The following is an 18,209-nucleotide window of genomic DNA, read 5'->3' as shown; positions in this document are numbered from 1 at the left end:
TATTTCTTTCATCTTATTACAATATAAATTCCTCTTTATCATTTCTCTCAAATGATAACACACACACTAACATTCACATCTGAAATCTCTTCAAATACCCTCAAATCTTCTGCTCATCATATTAGATCACAAGGTAAGAAAGCACTCATGGATTTAATTCACAATGCAGAAAGGCTTAGCAGGGTGAAGCCACTCACAGTGTTTGGTACAAAAAAAGCCTTTCTGTAGAGTTACAGCGTTATAATGTGAATCACAGCGAGAGGCCAGCTGCAAATAAAAGAGAACGGCTTTGGCATTTATACATTTCTAAGACTTAGATAGCAACATTTGCATTTCTGTACACTAATAAGCACAAGTAATATTATTTATGGTTATTTAATGACCATAAATAACAGTGTAAATCCTGCAGCCCAGACCGGTCATCTCCTCATGCTCAAATGTGACTTTAACCAAGTCAGTCAGCAGTCAAAAGAGAATCTTACAGTCTTGAGTGATCTGATTATTACCTGAAAGGTTAGTTTCATTTTGTAATCATCTACAGGAAAACTGGCAGCAGCAACAGTCAAAGCAGCCACGCAGAACAAAAAGCAACAAAAGACTACAATTGACATGGTTTTACTGTACATGTAATACTGTAGCTTTACTGTAAGACTGCAAATAGCAAATTTTGCTATTGAGTCCGAAGGGAGAGTTTGAAGGTGAATCAATAGAAAATCCACTTGGAATTTGAAAAGGACCAAGGACCACATCACTACTCTCCTGCTTTTAGGACCTGTTTAAAGTGCTTGAAATGTCTTTGTTTAGTGTGCTCATGCGTGAACGACTGCATCTGGTAAGTGCTTCCCACACAGTGCGCCTCTTATGTGCAGTCTTAAGGCAAACCTTGTTAGAACCACAGTGTTCCTCCTGTGCCTGTCGCATAGTCCGTAGGGACAGGAAACACAGGGACAGCTTCCTGCAAGAAACGAGCAGTTCAATAATGCAATTGATCCAGATAACACTTTCAGGGTTAATAAAGTGACTCTTGGTAATGCCCAACAGCTTCAGGCTTGCCGAACTCCGCAGAGCTCTTTCAGAAGAAGCCCTTGGGTATTTTGAACCCTTTCTGCTTCATGCGTGGTAGAGTCAGGCTCGGCGAGCTCTTCGAGCGGCAGGTTTTGGGGGCGCCACGCTTTCGCAGCAAGAAGTCGTAGTCGGCAGATGAGTTCATGGCATAGAAAACGTTTCCATTATCTGGGATTTTAAGTTCTGTGGAGAAAAAAACAAAATGAAGGTTAGAAATATCAACAACAAGCATAACTGGGAATTGAAAATACTGTCAAAATTAGAACTGGAGTTTTGCAGCTTTTAGTGCATGTGTATTAGATTTCAGACTATTTAAATCGTAATGCACTCTAAAAAGTTAAATAAACATTTATCTGATATATTTACAGTACATTTGAATTTAAAGCCTTTATTTTTCCTGGAAATTAGACCTAAAATGGACATCTAAAAATGTTTTCGTCTGATAAATACAACCCGCCATCATCTAGCAATAGCAATGAGCAAATCAAGATTTTGACAGACTGTGAAAGGCTATTAATTTATGGCTGATAACCGATAAATATTAAAATGTCTAATTAGTAAAAAAAAAAAAACATTATAATGTATATTGTTATTAAATAGTTGGTGAAATATGAAATGAGAGGGTTAGATGATGGCTAAGGTCATTTAAATGTAACTAGTGGAAATAAACATTAAATAACCATAAAAAACAACAACAATAAGATCTCTAATATCTGCCAGTAATGTTATCCCTATACAGTAAAGCCCTATAAATAACAAGCTCTTCGATATTTCTAGCCCCAACTTCCTGTTTCAGGTTTTTACCTTTATGCTTGGAGACCCTCTGCAGCAGCTCATAGTCTTCTGACCTGTCATAGTCCAGGTTGTGCTTGGCCATGGCTTTCCTGATGACACCCGGGGTTTTGTCCTGACTAGTGACCTGCAAAACACAACCATCAAGATCAATTTTTCTATTACCCCTCCATCAATTCTTTGTTATATATATCTCTGTCTATCTCCTATAATGTCTCACTCACCAGGATGCTCTTGTACATGTTGCCATTGTCCTCGTCAAGGCTGACTCTGATAATGCAGCAGTCGTTCACCTGCTGGTTGTGTAGCGGCAGGGAGAGAGACGAGTAGTCTGAGACACCAGAGACCGAACGTTTGTGAAAATGGAAGGTCTGCCCTGTGGAGATGGAGACTGAGGATGAAGAAGAGGAGGTGGAGCTGCTGCAGCCAGACTCCAAACCCAAGCCTAGTCCGGAGGCCTCCAAAGATGAAGGAGTGGATGACTCCCAAAGCTGGAAAACAGAGAAATTAATGATTATGTTTAAAGCTCACAATAGCAAGTATTATGTTTCTATTTAAATGACAAACATGCTCAAGAAAATGCAAATACCTTGGAAGAGGAATCAGAAGCAAGCTCCCCTGTATCTGAGGTTGATGAAAAATGTTTCACAGTTGGTGTGGAAGTCTGGAGAGAGAGTCAGTAGTCAGGTTAATACAGAGCCACTATGTATATTAGAAAACACACACACACACATACTGTATATATAAATGGTTGGTATAAATCAAATTATATTTTTTATTTTATAAAAAAAAATATATATAAAAAATATATATATATGATAAGCATACTATTAGGTCTGTAGATAAACAATATGGCCTTACTCTTTGACTTCCTGTTTCTGGGGAGTTGAGCAGACTGAGACTCGTCTCCTCTGCGTCTGAGCTGCTGGATGCCGCTGAGGTGAGGCTGACAGAATCTGCTCCATCTTTGAAACTGTCTTTGAACTGGCTTAATCGCGGCCGCTCAAAGGACTTAGAGTGTGACGTCCCAGCGCTGCTGTAACCCGACTCCTCGCTCATGCGTTTGATGATGCCCCCGTTCTTTTTGCACACTGACTCAGATGGCGGCTCGATATCACAGGACATAGAGTAGCTGAAATAGAAAAGAAACCGTAGATGTTTAATACATAAAATATCTTACATTATTATCACTCAAATAATTTGTTTTCCTATCATATCCTATATATTTTTGTCTTTCTCACCTCTCAGTCTCGGTAAGTCTCTCCACCCTCTTGAACCATTCAATGAAGCGCTGGTTTTTGGTGAAGTTGTAATAATTGCATGTCAGTTGCAGCAACTTGATCTGAGCAATTACTTCAAATTCCTAAACAAATAAACAAAAACAATGCACTTCATTTATTTATGTTTATTCATTTTGTTTACTTGTGTATTTATTTATTGATATGTTTCATTAAAAGTGTTCCTCTTAAGGCCAAGAATGATGATAACTATACGTAACCCTGGACCACTAAACCATACATAAGGGTCAATTTTTTGAATTTGAGTTTTATACATCATCTGAAAGCTGAATAAATAAATAAATCTGTTAGGATAGGACAATATTTGGCTGAGATATAACTATTTGAAAATCTGGAATCTGAGGGTGCAGAAAAATCGAAATCTCGCCTTTAAAGTTGTCCAAATTAAGTTCTTAGCAAAGCATATTATTAATCAAAAATTAAGTTTTGATATATTTACTGTAGGACTTTTACAAAATATATTTATAAAACACAATCTGTTCTTCATATCCTAATGATTTTGGGCATAAAATAAAAACCCACACCAACAGGCAATAACATTCTGTTTATAATAAGTGTTCGCAGTAATGTCATGTGCTGCCTTAAATCTGTAAGATCATTAAACTCTGGATTCTGATTGGCTGTCCATGTTTTATCGTTTATTATTTGGAAATTATTCTTTTTAAGACATTCCAATATTGTTCCTCTGTGACTCACCTTCCTTCTCTTCTCAAAGTTTATCAGCCCAACCTGAACAAAAAAAATATATATATAATAAATAAATAAATATATATATATTAGGATATTTCCTAATTACAAAAAATATTACATAGCTCCACTGAACTCTCACCTCGAGATAGTCTTTCATTGCAGTATCCAACATGACTAGATCAGTCAGAAAAGTGCCAAGGTATGGAATAGTTCCTTGTACAACACCCTAAACAGAAGGAAGAAGAAGAAAGACACTAAATAAACAAAGTTTACAATTCCATTCAGGACAGTTTCTTGTGAACCCTACAAATGGTACATCTGACCCGTTTTGACCATAAGAGGGCGCTGTTGCTCAATAAATATCAAGTTCAACTGCCATTATGTGACATTTATTTCAGTACATACCATGTCTCTTTGCTGCTGGTGTCTTCTCTGGGCTCCTTTGTGGTTAATCTCGACGATGGCAGATTTGGAGGTGCCCTCCTGTGGAGACATCAGTTTCAAATAATCAATTTGGGTCTCCAAAGTGAAAGCATTTACATTGACGTAGTATTAGCAGTGGTATAACCTGAAGGTAGATAAGGCTGTCAAAGTGGAATCTTAAGACTGCACTGTCATGATATACCATGACGTTGATGAACGTGGAGTTGACTGTATGGTGTTTAGTGATAGAGCCAGCCAACACCTTGGGGAAGCCCTTAGGTGTTAAGGAGGGGTTTATCTGGAGGTACATAAGCCCTTTGACCTCATCCAAGGAATTCCCTCAAAATGGACGGCAGCAAATGCTAGGTTCTCGGCGTCAGCACACATTCCAAGGATGCTTTCCGATGTTCTGCTCTAGTTTCCTCTCTAACGTTGAATGTACATAAAGGAAAGCTTTTGTCATGCTTGGTTTCCCTCTATCGCGGGACAGCTATTTTCAAGGCAAGTTTCGGAAGTCACTTCTGCGGTGAAGATTTCTAGATAACATCAGTTCAATTGAACCTATTTTTAATTTCTCAATCTTTGTGAGTCACGTTTGTGTGTCATGGAACGTCAGGTTGCCATAACAAGGACTGAGTCAATTTCTCTAACAAAACATTGCAACATTTCAGTGTTTTTGTCTTTTTTTGTTGTTGTTTTGTTAAAACAAGATCAGTTTACTTGATTATAAGTGAAGTTGTGTAAGACTGATTTTCAGAGAATCTACACTACTGCTCAAAAGTCTCTTTTGCTGAACAAGGTTGCATTTATCTGATTGAAAAATACACTACAAACTAAAATATTGAGAATTATTATTACAATTTAAAATAACAATTTCTATTTTAATATATTTAAATGTATTCCTGTGATGGCAAAAATTGGAAAATTAGAATTTTTCAGCAGCCTGGGTCACAATATCCTTCAGAAATAATTTTAATGTGCTGAAACGGTTCTTATTATCATTGCTAAAAAATGTTTAATATTTCTGTTGAATCCATGATACGTTTTTCAGGATTTTGTTTGAAGGAAACCTTGTCTTTTCTTTACTATCATTTTTGATTAATTTAATGCATCTTTACTGAATAATAGTATTATTTCCTTAAAGTATTACTTGTTCGGTTGAGTAAACAATGGTAATATGGTATAAAAAATAGTATATTGTGTATATATTCTCTGAATATATCTCTTATCTTACACAACATGCATTAGACTAACCACAGAGCTGAGGAAAAAATTACCGTGCAAAATTCACTGTTCAAAGTTGCATAATGCTTTTACCACTAATGGATTCTTTTCAAGACGTCTATCAAATGCAGAAGCATGCCAACTAGTGAAAAGTGCAACAAAGGCATTTGACGCTGTACTCAACAAAACTCAGCAGGCCATAGAAAGCAAGACGTTAGGCCAGCAGGTTGCACATACTATGCAATTGAATACGGCTCTTCTGTTTACCCTGTGGCTGCTATAGAAACATGGTTTTACAGGCCTTTAAAAGACTGGTAAGTCACTAAGCTGTCTGACATAACCACATCCTGTCTTCCCCCAACAACAGATACAGTGAACGTTGGTGGCTTATAGTGCACTTTTAAAAATTTGAAAAACGCTAGGTGTTTGAACATGTGACTTGCAACGTGACAAGATTTTTGGAAATAGAAACATTTCCTAGTTCAGTCGTCAGGATATCACTGAATCAATTGTTATTATCTTAAAAAAAAACAAAAAACATGGACAATTCTATATGTTAAAAATTGTTGTAAGTTCCATATACCATTAATAATTATAATGATGTTTGAGGGTCAAACTGACCCTTTAATATTAATTCACCAAAAAACACACTATGAAAAATAGTAAATAGTAACCATTGCAAATAGTTAACAGCTCAAAACAGTATTATATTGTAACTAGTGTGACTCTTTAGTTTATTGTTGTTATTATTCTGATCTATTTATTTCATGGTGTAATTTTACCCTGTTGGTACAGTTGTGTGTGTGGGAACGTTTGGCAAAGTTTGAGAAAAACTGTGTGCAAAACACACGTGGACCCCTTTACCAACCACTTTACTCACCTTAATGAGAAGCTCTCTGCTGAGGGAATAATTATTGTCGTCGGAGAAAATTTCAGACAACTCCTGGAAAGTGCGATAGCTTTCCCTGTAAGCAGAAGAAAACTGGTCAAGTCACAAACAGCTACATCTACGTTAAATCCAAACATTCTAATTAACTAGCATTCCAATTTTTAATGCTAAGTTTTATTCTTGACTCTGGCTAATCATTACTGACAGAAATCCATTCAAACTCTTACCGGGACACATCATCCCAGGTCCTTCTCAGTCTATGGATGGCATTACTCTGCAAGGCGGACAGGATGGCTTTCAGAGAAGAGAAGCTCTTCAGGATACGGCATTTCTGATGTCAAGACAATCAAAAAGGTATTTATGAACTATAACACATATGGGCTGCTTGAGAATAAAATGATGCCCTATATATACAAAGTCTAGTGTTCCTATAATAAAGTAAAACTATTGGCCCATGCCCATGCAAAACTTGCTACAATAATGCTAACTTGCCTTGGGTGTTTTTAGAGAATTTATATGTGGCAGGTAGGTGTTTTCAGAGCGTTGTAATGTGGTCACTAGGGCATTAGGTCTAGCATTTAAAATTGTGGTTTACCATTTGAGTTGCTTCTTCGATATGATTTTGGCGTCTCTTTTTGAGTTGCACCCCCATGCAAGGCATACACCATTTTTGCAACCCAAGCTCATTGGAAAAACATGCCTATGGCAACTATGTCAGAAAAGCCTTGTAGCTGTCTATGTGATGAAAATGTCATAATGTATTACAAATTATGTACTATGGTAAAAGTGTAACATAACATAGTAGCTTGCAATGGAACTGAGCGAAAATACGTCATAAGTAGTGAAATGTATGATTTTGGTTTTGTTAGACATTTTGCATTTTGTGCCTCTGACTTCATTCCATGAAAAACAAAACAGTTAAAATGATGCCTCACCCTGGCCACTTCTATCCAGTGTTCAATGCGTTTCGCTCTTAGAAAGGGTCTGAGAGACTTGTTATCCAGGCAGGTGGCAATCACACAGTTGGTCACACTGTTGAACTGAGAAACAGTGGCACGGATGGTGGGTGCCAGGTGCTCTTTGCCCTTCTTATCTCGCTGGGACCATATGCCACCCAAACAATGGTATGGAACCACCCTCTTAAACAGCTCCTGTAAAAAAAAAACTATGTTTAATTGCATTCACCTGTTTCATTTGATTTTAGCCTTGAGAATGTTTTGCAGGACAACTTTATTTACATTTATGGCATGCAACGACTTGAGTAAATCATTTTCTCAGGTTTAATTCTCTCAGCTGACTTTAATCTTTAAATTCTTCAAATCTACCAAAACATGCTGACTAGCATATACTTTGTGCATAAACAGTCCCCATAAATCAACATGGGATTGAACAGCTTGCATAAAGGATAAGGTACAGGAGTGTCCTTATACTCTCTTCAGTTTGCCTACACTTTTGTAGCCCACTTTAACCAGCTAAGATCCTTAACCACTAGATTGCTTAAACTTTTGAAAGATTGAACATTTTTGATCTCTTACCGCATCCATGACTGTTAACTGCTCAGCGACTAGGGCAGGACTGAAAGACATGAAGTGTGAGGGAGAGAATTCATCATCCAAGCTGCTCTCCTCTGGTGTGGCAAAGGGGCAGGTGCACAGGTCAGCTGCAAAGAAGAGGCAAGTTGTCAAACAATCAGTTTTTCAGTTGTTTAGCCTTTAATATGAGATTCAGTGGGTTACTTTATCATCAGTACCTTCAAGCTCAACCTCTGTGTTTTGCCGATGCTGGAAGTGTTCCAGAAGGTTATGGGCTCGTCTCTCGAGGTCTGATCCAGAGAAGTTCATTTGCAAGTAGGATATGAGGCTCTGCAGGCATTCATGGTCAGGAGGGCTCCAGAAATCCTCAGAGTACTGATCCAGCCATGCACCCAGGATAGATGAGACAGTACTGCAATGCACATAAAAAAAAAGAATAAAGAATGCATCAATATCAATATTCTGTGCGATACCAATAAGCCAATCATTATTTTAAGTCATGATTAGGTGGTATAGGATATACCAATACAGTACAACCAAAAATAACAAAACAAATAATTATTGTCTGCTATGGTAACTATAATATGGTAATTATAAAAATCAACAAACTCTCTTTTAACAGTATCCAAATGAATTGGGTTCAGTTTAACACTGTAAATACTTACTTTTTAAGATCTGTGTGGTCCTCTGAGGACAGTTTTGGCTTGCCTGAGACTGGCTGATCATGCAGTTTGGCATACCTTACATAGATAAGATTGCATTTTAAGTAACATAGTGTATGTTTTTATATTTCCAAAAGTACTTGGGGTTGATGGCTTGTTTACCTGTTCAGCAGCAGGTCCAGCACTTGTTTGGTGGTGGCAAAAGCTCGGTAGGTGCAGAGGAAAATAGTGACGTATGTGTAGTCCTTTCCTCTGAAAGCCGAAACCATGTACTCCACTAGTTTCTCCAGCGTGCCAGCCTTAATAGTCCGACCCTTGCATGTCTCGTACAAACTGAGGGCAGAGTCTGTCTCCACACCCAGCCATCGCTGCCCCTTACTAGCCGTCTGGTGGAGCTGGACTTTTCGAAGTGTGATGGTATAGATGGCTCCGTCTTCTACCTCCTCTCCAATCTCCTGAACTGAGCTCTACAGATAAAGAAAAGGGTTGAGTATTCCTAGCATTATATTCATTACAGAAAATGATTAAATACACAATTTTGTGGTCATTTCACTGACGAACCAATCAGAATCAAGTATTCCAGGGCGTCATGTAACAATAAGTCAATACAGAAGTACATTCTACCATTCAGTCTCACAGAGCACCTTATCATAATAATGGCAGCAAAGATGACTGATTATTTTTCAAGTGCTATTCTTCTCTCTGCATTTATGTGGTGAATTTACAAGGTCACACAGTTCTAGCACGGCAGGGACTTTAAGGGTGAGTTGGGGATTACTGCTCATTTCCTTAATCCACACACAGCCTTAACACAGAGCACACAAGACCAAGATTGTGGCTCTTTATCAGCCACTGTCACATGGCTAACCCAGCCCTTTAACTCCACATCTTAAATGTGCACTTAGCAGCTTTCTCTGGCCAGTACGACAGTGGTCTCAGACACCTATTGAAATGGATCACCTGTTCTGCAAACAAATGGTCTAAAATTTTCATTTGAGTCTAAATTCACTCTCTGACCAACAAAGATTGACATAAATGATTATAAAAACTAAAACTGTACGCTTTAATTCAGTATGGATCTTATATAATATAATGCTAAGTTGAGAAAGTTTGCAGTTAGTAATTTGCAACTACTTGTACTTGACGTCATAATGGAAAGTAAGAGGGAAATCCCAGGGAACTGTGGGAAGTGACCGAAAGCTTTGCCTTAGGCAGTGAGCCAGTCGTGTGAGGGTGTATCCTGTGTAAGTGTGGGTGTGAGTCAGTGTATGGTCAGGAGATGACTGCTTAAACAGATAACTCAACCCCAGGGCTCTGTCCAGGAGTAGTTATGGTAACAAACACACAAGCCACATAACAGTTTCTGTCAAATACCGTTGCTGTGGTATTGTGGAAGTACATTAATAGGCAAAAAAAGGAACAACGCTTCTTTCAGTTTCAGATCCGTTACACAAACCTGTAAAACACACAAGATGTAGATGCGAGACAATTTCCCTCTGATCATTACAAACAATGATGGATTACTCAGAGTATTTCAGCAATGTATGTTATATAATATTTAATTAAATTATATTATATTATCCTCAAAGATTAAGTTAATTAAGAAAAATTGGATATAGACTTCTATTATCAATCCCTCCAAGGCTTTAGGCAAGGAAACACCATGCATGAGTGGCCATAATATTATATTACATTTAAAGTTGGACATGGTTTAAGTAAATTAAGACATTAATAAAAGGAGAAGTAAACCACTTTACATCTATATTACATTATATTAGTATGAGAGTATCTTGGTGCAAGTAAATACAGGAAAGGGAAAGTAGACCACCTCAGCAAAACAATAAAGCAAAACAAAAAGTGAATTCACACACACTTTGGAAAGTCCCTCTGTCTCCAATTAAAACTTGTGAGCAATAGTAGGATAACCCAAACAGGCCTGAAGAAGGGGGGTCTGCCTGACACAACACCAGAGCACTATAAATGTCCGTCTCCGACGTCTGATGTTTCAAAACAGACACAGAAACTACACTCTGCTGTACTTTCTAAGGGAAAATCCACCTCACAATATACGGTCAGAGAAAGCGTAACAAATGTTTATATGGTGAAACAATATTGTTTCTCACTAATCATAGGTTTGCATTATACCTATAATTGTATGAGGTGATCACAGTCACAAAAAAGCCTGACAGAATGCATTTACTCTGCTCTGTGAACCCCTCGACTGCCTCTGATCCACTAAAGCCACAGGGTTTCCTGTGAAAAGACAAAGAGTGCTGAAAAGTTACTGCGGAACAGCTTCCTAGACAGCTGCATCCTTTACAAACAATGTTGAGAAAACACAAAAACAATGCAGAATTCCTCCTGTCAAAATCAGGGAGGAGTTAAAAGATGTTAGAGGACAAGCCCTATTACGTGTCCTCTTTAACTTATTCACATCAAGAAAAACAAGATTATATTAAAAATAGATATCAATAGGCTGTGATTTTGACAACTTGGTTTATCGTGACACTCACACAAGACATTTTATTTAGTTTTAGTTTAGTTTCATTAAGTTAAAACTAGTTCCATTTTAAAAATGCATCTTTTTGAATGCAAAACTAGCTGTTTTTAAACAGGAAAGTGTTGTGAGAACGTGCTGCTCATGGCGTGAAATGTTGAAAAACAGATAAAAAACCGCTGTCAAAGGTGTCCGTCTTGTGTAAAACTGAAAAAACTAACTGCATACCGTAATGCAAAAACACGTCCTGCACAGACTGCTTTGCTGTTGCAAAAAAATAAAGACAGAATGCAAATATATGAGGTCAGATGAAAGGAATTTAAAGCAGCAGTGATCAATCTGCTTGTCCTCCTGCTGATCATTAATACGCCTGGCTTCATTCATATTTTTATTATGTGTCATAACATTGTCTAAATACCTCAGCACATGTTTGCTTTTATTGCCTTGGCTGGGTAGGACACATAGCTGTGACAAATATTGTCTCTGGGAATGATTTTATCTCGTAATACAATATTTATAAATGCCTTGAACGGAAAACAGCTTAAGACACTGTAAGCTCCGACCAAATCTCTTTTCTGTTAGTAATGGTCAGGAGCAAAATTATGCTTATTTGTGCCATGAGGGTTATGGATTCGGATTACGGTTCATATTTTCTCTCAAGATTCACAGTCCTGTACGAGTTATTAATCTGGAGAGAGACTGGATACGCAGAGTGAAGCTGCGTTCTGTGTATTTTGGCATTGCTCAGTAGGTTTTTCAGCAGACTTGGTTACAGCTCATTAAACCTCAGCATAGATTCACAGCTGCAAACAGTGGAAAAAAGGCAGTGAAAGGTGAAAAGGTGATTTCTCTTCTTATCCGCCTTATTCTGGAAGTTTCCAACCTTTTCTTTTTTTATCACCCACTGACGACTTCTGGCTTTCGAACCACGAGGCAAATAATGTGAGAGTTGGTATAAACTTTTTTTTTTTTTTTTTTAGCAAAGATGCATTCAATTTACTGTCAAGTGACTAAATATTATTACGCTGGTACACAAAAGTGTATTTCAAATGAATTTCTTTTTTTCTAAAAATCGTGAAAAAAACGTGTCATGATTTTCACAATAGGGATTTCTGAAGGATCATTTGACACTAAACACTACAATAATGGTTGCTGAAAATTCAACAAAAATAAATGACATTTTTAAATATCTTACAAGAGAAAAACATTACTGTATATTTGAAAAGATTAATTTAAAAAAGTTTTTACTGAGCATCAACTTTCACCAAAACAATGGAGGAAAAATCACTGAGCTAATTATAACCATTAACCTCTGATGAGCTTTTATTTATTGATTGCACAATGCAACTATTTTTCATTTGATAAATGGTATTATCCATATTTTTTCTTTTTCTTTGGCTTGGATGTTGTTAATAATCACTGGAAGCTGTTGTCGCTTTTTTGCCTGTGTTTTGGTTGAGCCAAGGTTTTTGTGAAATCTGTTCCAGCTCTTCAAAATGAGATTAGCAGAGCTAAGGAAGGAATTCTTCAATATAAGCCTTGGAAAAAGATTTACCCGACTCTGCCGGAGTGCGGCTCACAACTTCTGAGTGCGGTGGCTTCTGGCTCCGGTATATCGCAGATGAAGATATAAGGAATGGATGCAACTATTCTGAGAGCAGATTTTTTTTGCACATTGCAGAAATGTATTTGTCCACATTTTTCATATGACAAATAAAAGATGAAAGATTTTTCATTTTTGGCGCACTAAAATTTGGCAGACCATTTATTTAAAGTGATTTACAGTGCATTCAAGCTACACAATTTATCAGTATGTGTGCTCCCTGGGAACTAAACTCATGACCTTGGCATCAGTAGCACTTTATGCTCTACTAGTTGAGCTGCTTTTCTAAACTTAACCTTACAAACCTGATTTAACAGTGGCATATTTATTAATATTTAATGCCTTGTACAATTGTTTAATTACATCAATGCACACCTATGTATTCCTGTTACTTTCCCCTTTCCTGCCTCTCACATCCTTGTTTTCTCTTCATTGCCATCCCACTATTCCTCCCTCTCATCCTTCTCTTTCCATTCAAGAGATCTTTCAGGACAAAAGCATCTCTGTATGTGTCAATGTAACCCCTGTCTGTTCTCCTCATTATACAAAGCTCAGCTCTGCCGGCCCCATTATGACATTCCGAATCCAATCTATCACACAAAGGCCTCTTTAAGAAAAATGCAGAATTTGTAAACACTTTTAACAAACACAGAAGAACAATGACAAAATGGATTAGAGTGAAAACCCAGTGACAAAAGTGCCAGTCAATTCTACGACCGCTGTTCACTGGCCAACAATCAAAGAACCTTTACAACATTGAAGTTTGCGTCAGTAAGATTTTTTGTTTTGTTTTTTTTGGAAGAACTGATCGAAAGTGACAGTAAAGATATTTATAATGTAGAAAAAGATTTCTATTGCAAATAAATAGTGTTCTTTTGAAACTTATTTTCATCAAATACTAATAATAATAAGAAGAAGTGGTTCTTGAGCAGCAAATCAGCATATTGGAATGATTTCTGAAGGATAATGAGACACTGAACAGGAGGAATGGATGCTGAGAATTTTCTAAAAACAGCAAACTGTTATTTTACATTGTAATAATATTTCACATGATTATGATAATTAAATGCAGTGTCTTTCTAAAACATAAAAAAAATCATACTGATCCCAAAGTTTTGATCAACAGTGTATGTTGTATATTATTTTCTTTACAGGCTGACAGTATCTTGGACCATATTTAATCTAAATCTAAAACACATGACGGACATCTTGGAAATATGCCTCAGGAGCAATTTTCTATTGGTATCGAAGTCTATGTGCCTGAATACAGAAAGTCTTTTTTTTTTTTTAACCTGTCGAGATTATAAAATATGAAAACAATTATTTTCTCAGAATGAGTTTCTGTTGCTCAAATCACGCTCCAAACAGTATTCTTCAAGCCAGTCAAGCTAATGTGCAGAGGCAACAAACTATCAATCACTCTTTCTCAAGTTGATCGTAACAATTTCACCCACTTATTTGTCGACAATCACAGCATTAAAGTGCTCTTACACAAGACCTTACACTGGATGCTTTATAGCAGCTGTTACGTTAAGAGATTAGCTGATCTATGTACTGAGCTTGTAATGATCTATTATACAAGGGAACTTTTACATCTGGCTGATTTGGTTTCGATCTTCAGAGCTGAGGTAACCAATTCTGAGCTCTTGCCAAGCCATCAGCTGCCTTGAATCACTATAAAAGCAGAGATAAGTGCTTGCATTGCCATTTTTTACTGCCTATGCCATAAATGAAAGAGGATGAGAGAGAGAGAGAGATAATAGAGAAGGATTTAAAAAGCAAAGTTACTCCATCCATCACTCATGGTTACCCTAGAGCCAACTTTTTGGACGTCTGTAAGTCGACGAGTCAACCATTTTTCACATTAAAATGGATGGAAAATAAATTTAGATTTCTGTAATGAGGAAGGAAAACAAACAGCACCCACAAGTCAGAGCAAATGCACCCACAAAGGAGAAAGGCTCTAGTGGGTGGAATGGGAGATTTAACCATCACTAATTGTGTAATGAGAGCAGCTTAGATTTAGTCCCGTGAAGGTTAGCAACTGGTGACACGCTGGATCCTTCTTTTTGCGCGTGACTGAGGTAAAGCTTCATTGTCGTAAACAAGTTTTGGTGTGAACTGCAGTTTAAGTCACAACAATGTGCTGTTGCCATTGAAATGCAAGATAAAAAAAGGACATGCTGTTCACAAACCACAGTCAGATATCACAGGTTTAGTGTAACAACTAACAACTGTAAAAAATGTGTGACTGCCATGGTGATAAAATAATTCCCTCGCGTTCAAGAAAAACATTTTGCGCTGCAGAGTTTGATAAGTCACAAATAGGAAATCAATAATGAAAGTCTTTCATCACAACTATCAAGTAAATGCATGCTCATGTATTATATAAGATGTTCTCAAATATAATCATTCGTTCTCAGCTAACATATCTGCACTATTGTGGGCAATCTCATCATAAACAAACTAGAGAAATAACAGAGCATCAATAACATTGGATTTTATTAACAGGTCAGCAAAATTCCTAGATAATAAATACCATATTACAGCATTTTTTCCACACCTTTAACTAAAGCCTGTGTTTTCATTTAATACCTAAAGGGAAGGGAACGTGATTCTCATTTGACTGTTATATTTCCATGGCCTTTCCTGAGGAGAATTAGAGAGGGGAAAGTTGGAGACAGAGTGAATCGAGGAAAACAGAGTGTGCCAGTGCTCTTGCCAAGATTATGGTGGAGTTTTGATTTACTTCATGTAGGCCATCGAGAACAAGAGATTTCTGTGCAATGCATTTACACTGCCTTGTCGTATTTATCTTGGCAGTCAATATCATATAGCTAAAAGACAAAGATCATATAAAACCAGCAGAATTTGTAACTGAGGTGGCAGATGTGCAACGAGTTTATAAATTGCAATTTTCTATAAAAGAGAGAAACACTGGCAAAGTACAACAGAAACACTCATGCCAGCACAGCTTCAAACAATGTGCTGAAATTAAATGTCTAGAAATAAAACAGTGAAAGAAACCTAACATTCATATATACATATAAAAATTAATACATCATAAAAACATGAATTTCAACGCAGAAATACACACAAAATGTAATTTCTAACAAAATAAAATTATATTTCTAAATACTATACTGTCAGTATTTTTAAATATCTTTATAATACTGTAGTGTATTGTATTGATATTGTGGGAGTTATCTATTGTATGTGTGTGTCTTCCTCTCTCTCTCTCTCTCTCTCTCTCTCTCTCTCGCTCTCTCTCTCTCTCTCTCTCTCTCTCTCTTTCTATATATACATACATAATGAAAATAAGTTCGGTTAAATCTGTGTATTACCTCCAGGACAGGCAGGTCAGGGTCCAAATGCGTAAAACTATTTAAGACCACCGGACATCCATCTTCAGGTGCGATCTCCAGCTTCACCCCATCCCAGATGTTTTTAATTTTCCATGTGCTGGACTCAAACAGCTCGTCCAGGGACGTGGGTTTGACACCGAGGGCGTCCGACTGCATTCCCATAATGTAGACCATTACTGAAAGACTGTCACTGTCTCTGTTTACGACTCCATATCCTGTCATCCAGACTTCTACCGTAGCAACGACTGTATGTCTGTGCGAGTTTGGCTGAAGGGAATACCCTGAGCCGCTAGGCCCCGCCCCTTAAGAGAATTCAGCCACCCCCGACGCGCATATGGCCCCGCCCCTTCCATGACTAAAATCGTGACGTTAAATTCCGGGAACTCTGAGCTACTAAAAATATCACTTTTAATCGCTTGATTGTAACTTCATATGCCAAAAATAAACGAAAGCAATTGAAACAATTATGCTAAACTATTGTATGATTCATTATTTAGTTTATGGCTTAAACATTAATGAATAAAAAGGATTTGCTTAATGAGTTAAAGTGACTCAATAATTATTTATATTAATAGAAACAACAATCATAATAAGCGCATTTAACACTTCTTTTGTCTACAGATTTTTGATTATTATTTTAAAAAATAATACAAAATATATTTCACATAGGTTAATTTTGGCATTGTGATCCAGACTTTTGTGGCACTATGAAGAATATCTAAACAAAACAATAAAAATATTTTTATTTGAAAGAAAAAATTAGTTTTTAAAGCAGCATATATTGTCTTTCGTAAATGGCTATTCAGCATATTGCACAGCTTTGTTTTGTTGTAAATTAATCAATTAAAATAAAACAAAATAAGATAGATAGATAATAACAATAATAATTTATATTTTAATATTTTACAATTTATATTTATATTATTTGTTCTCTAAAGGGTACAATGAGCTAAAGGTCCCATGTTTTATGCAAACATCATGCTACTGATATAATACTCAAACTGGAACAAAGTGGACTTTTCATGTACGCTGGCTCATGTTAATACATTTTCTTCCTGATCCGTCCTTTTTTGGGACACCTACACTATATATGAACAACCTAAATTGTAGGTTATTCGTGTTTCAACCTCAAAATATTTGCTGAGCTACAAGCCTAGTTACCAGTAAAAAATAATAATAATAAAATACCCCCAGCATGATGATGATTCATGTATACTATAGCGCCCTCTGTTGGAAAATACTGGTGACTTATTCTTCGAGGATGACTGCAGCACTGACACAAAGCTCTAAGGAAATTGAAATCCTCCAGAGAAATTGTGTTTTGCGAGAAATAGCAGCAGCTGTCTGAGGCACCTGCTGGGGATGATGGTGTTTTCCATGAGGTAACCATTATGGTTACATCGTGAAATCTGACAAGACGGCTGTCTAAGTGAAGGAAAATGTTTTTTGCTGGAAGCTGTGACCTGCACTGAAGAAGTTGCACTGAATATATACATACATATATATATAGTACAGACCAAAAGTTTGGAAACATTACTATTTTTAATGTTTTTGAAAGAAGTTTCTTCTGCTCATCAAGCCTGCATTTATTTGATCAAAAATACAGAAAAAAATGTAATATTGTGATATATTATTACAATTTAAAATAATTGTTTTTAAATTTATTATACTTTAAATTATCATTTATTTCTGTGATGCAAAGCTGAATTTTTAGGATCATTATCACATGATCCTTTAGAAATCATTCGAATATGATGATTCATTATCAAAGTTGGAAACAGTTCTGCTGCTTAATATTTTTTTAGAACATGTGATACTTTTTTAGGATACTTCGATGAAATAAAAGTAAAAAAAAAAGACAAAAAGAAGCTATGTTTTTAAAATATAAATATTTTTTAATAACAATATACACTACTGGTCAGTAATTTGGGGTCAGTAATTTTTTTTTCTTTCTTCTTTTTAAATAAAATCAATACTTTTATTCAGCAAGGATGTGTTAAATTGATGAAATGTGATAGTAAAGAAAATATATTATTAGAATATATATTATTAGAATTTTTTTTATTTTGAATAAATGCAGTTCTTTTTAACCTTTTATTCATCAAATATATTAGACAGCAGAACTGTTTCCAACACTCATAATAAATCAGAATATTAGAATGATTTCTA

At 36.4% G+C, this 18,209-nt stretch overlaps 1 protein-coding gene across 1 annotated transcript; it reads right to left on the bottom strand.

Annotated features, from left to right (window-relative positions):
* Positions 1-993: 993 nt before the first annotated feature.
* On the bottom strand, positions 994-16,317 carry ralgds (ral guanine nucleotide dissociation stimulator). Its single transcript, XM_059503486.1, has 17 exons — positions 16,020-16,317; positions 8,738-9,042; positions 8,579-8,653; positions 8,132-8,325; positions 7,917-8,041; positions 7,317-7,532; positions 6,609-6,712; positions 6,373-6,457; positions 4,251-4,328; positions 3,985-4,071; positions 3,852-3,884; positions 3,099-3,220; positions 2,719-2,989; positions 2,447-2,521; positions 2,082-2,348; positions 1,870-1,984; positions 994-1,248 (listed from the first exon to the last, which is right to left on the bottom strand). Exons 1-17 carry the CDS (start codon positions 16,260-16,262, stop codon positions 1,073-1,075), a joined length of 2,571 nt encoding a protein of 856 aa, XP_059359469.1. The 5' UTR covers positions 16,263-16,317; the 3' UTR covers positions 994-1,072.
* Positions 16,318-18,209: the final 1,892 nt, after the last annotated feature.

This window comes from Carassius carassius, chromosome 21, assembly GCF_963082965.1.
Source record: "Carassius carassius chromosome 21, fCarCar2.1, whole genome shotgun sequence".
Taxonomy (NCBI): Eukaryota; Metazoa; Chordata; class Actinopteri; order Cypriniformes; family Cyprinidae; genus Carassius; species Carassius carassius.
Note: the sequence above shows the minus strand (reverse complement) of the source record. Positions and strands in the feature narration are given on the sequence as shown.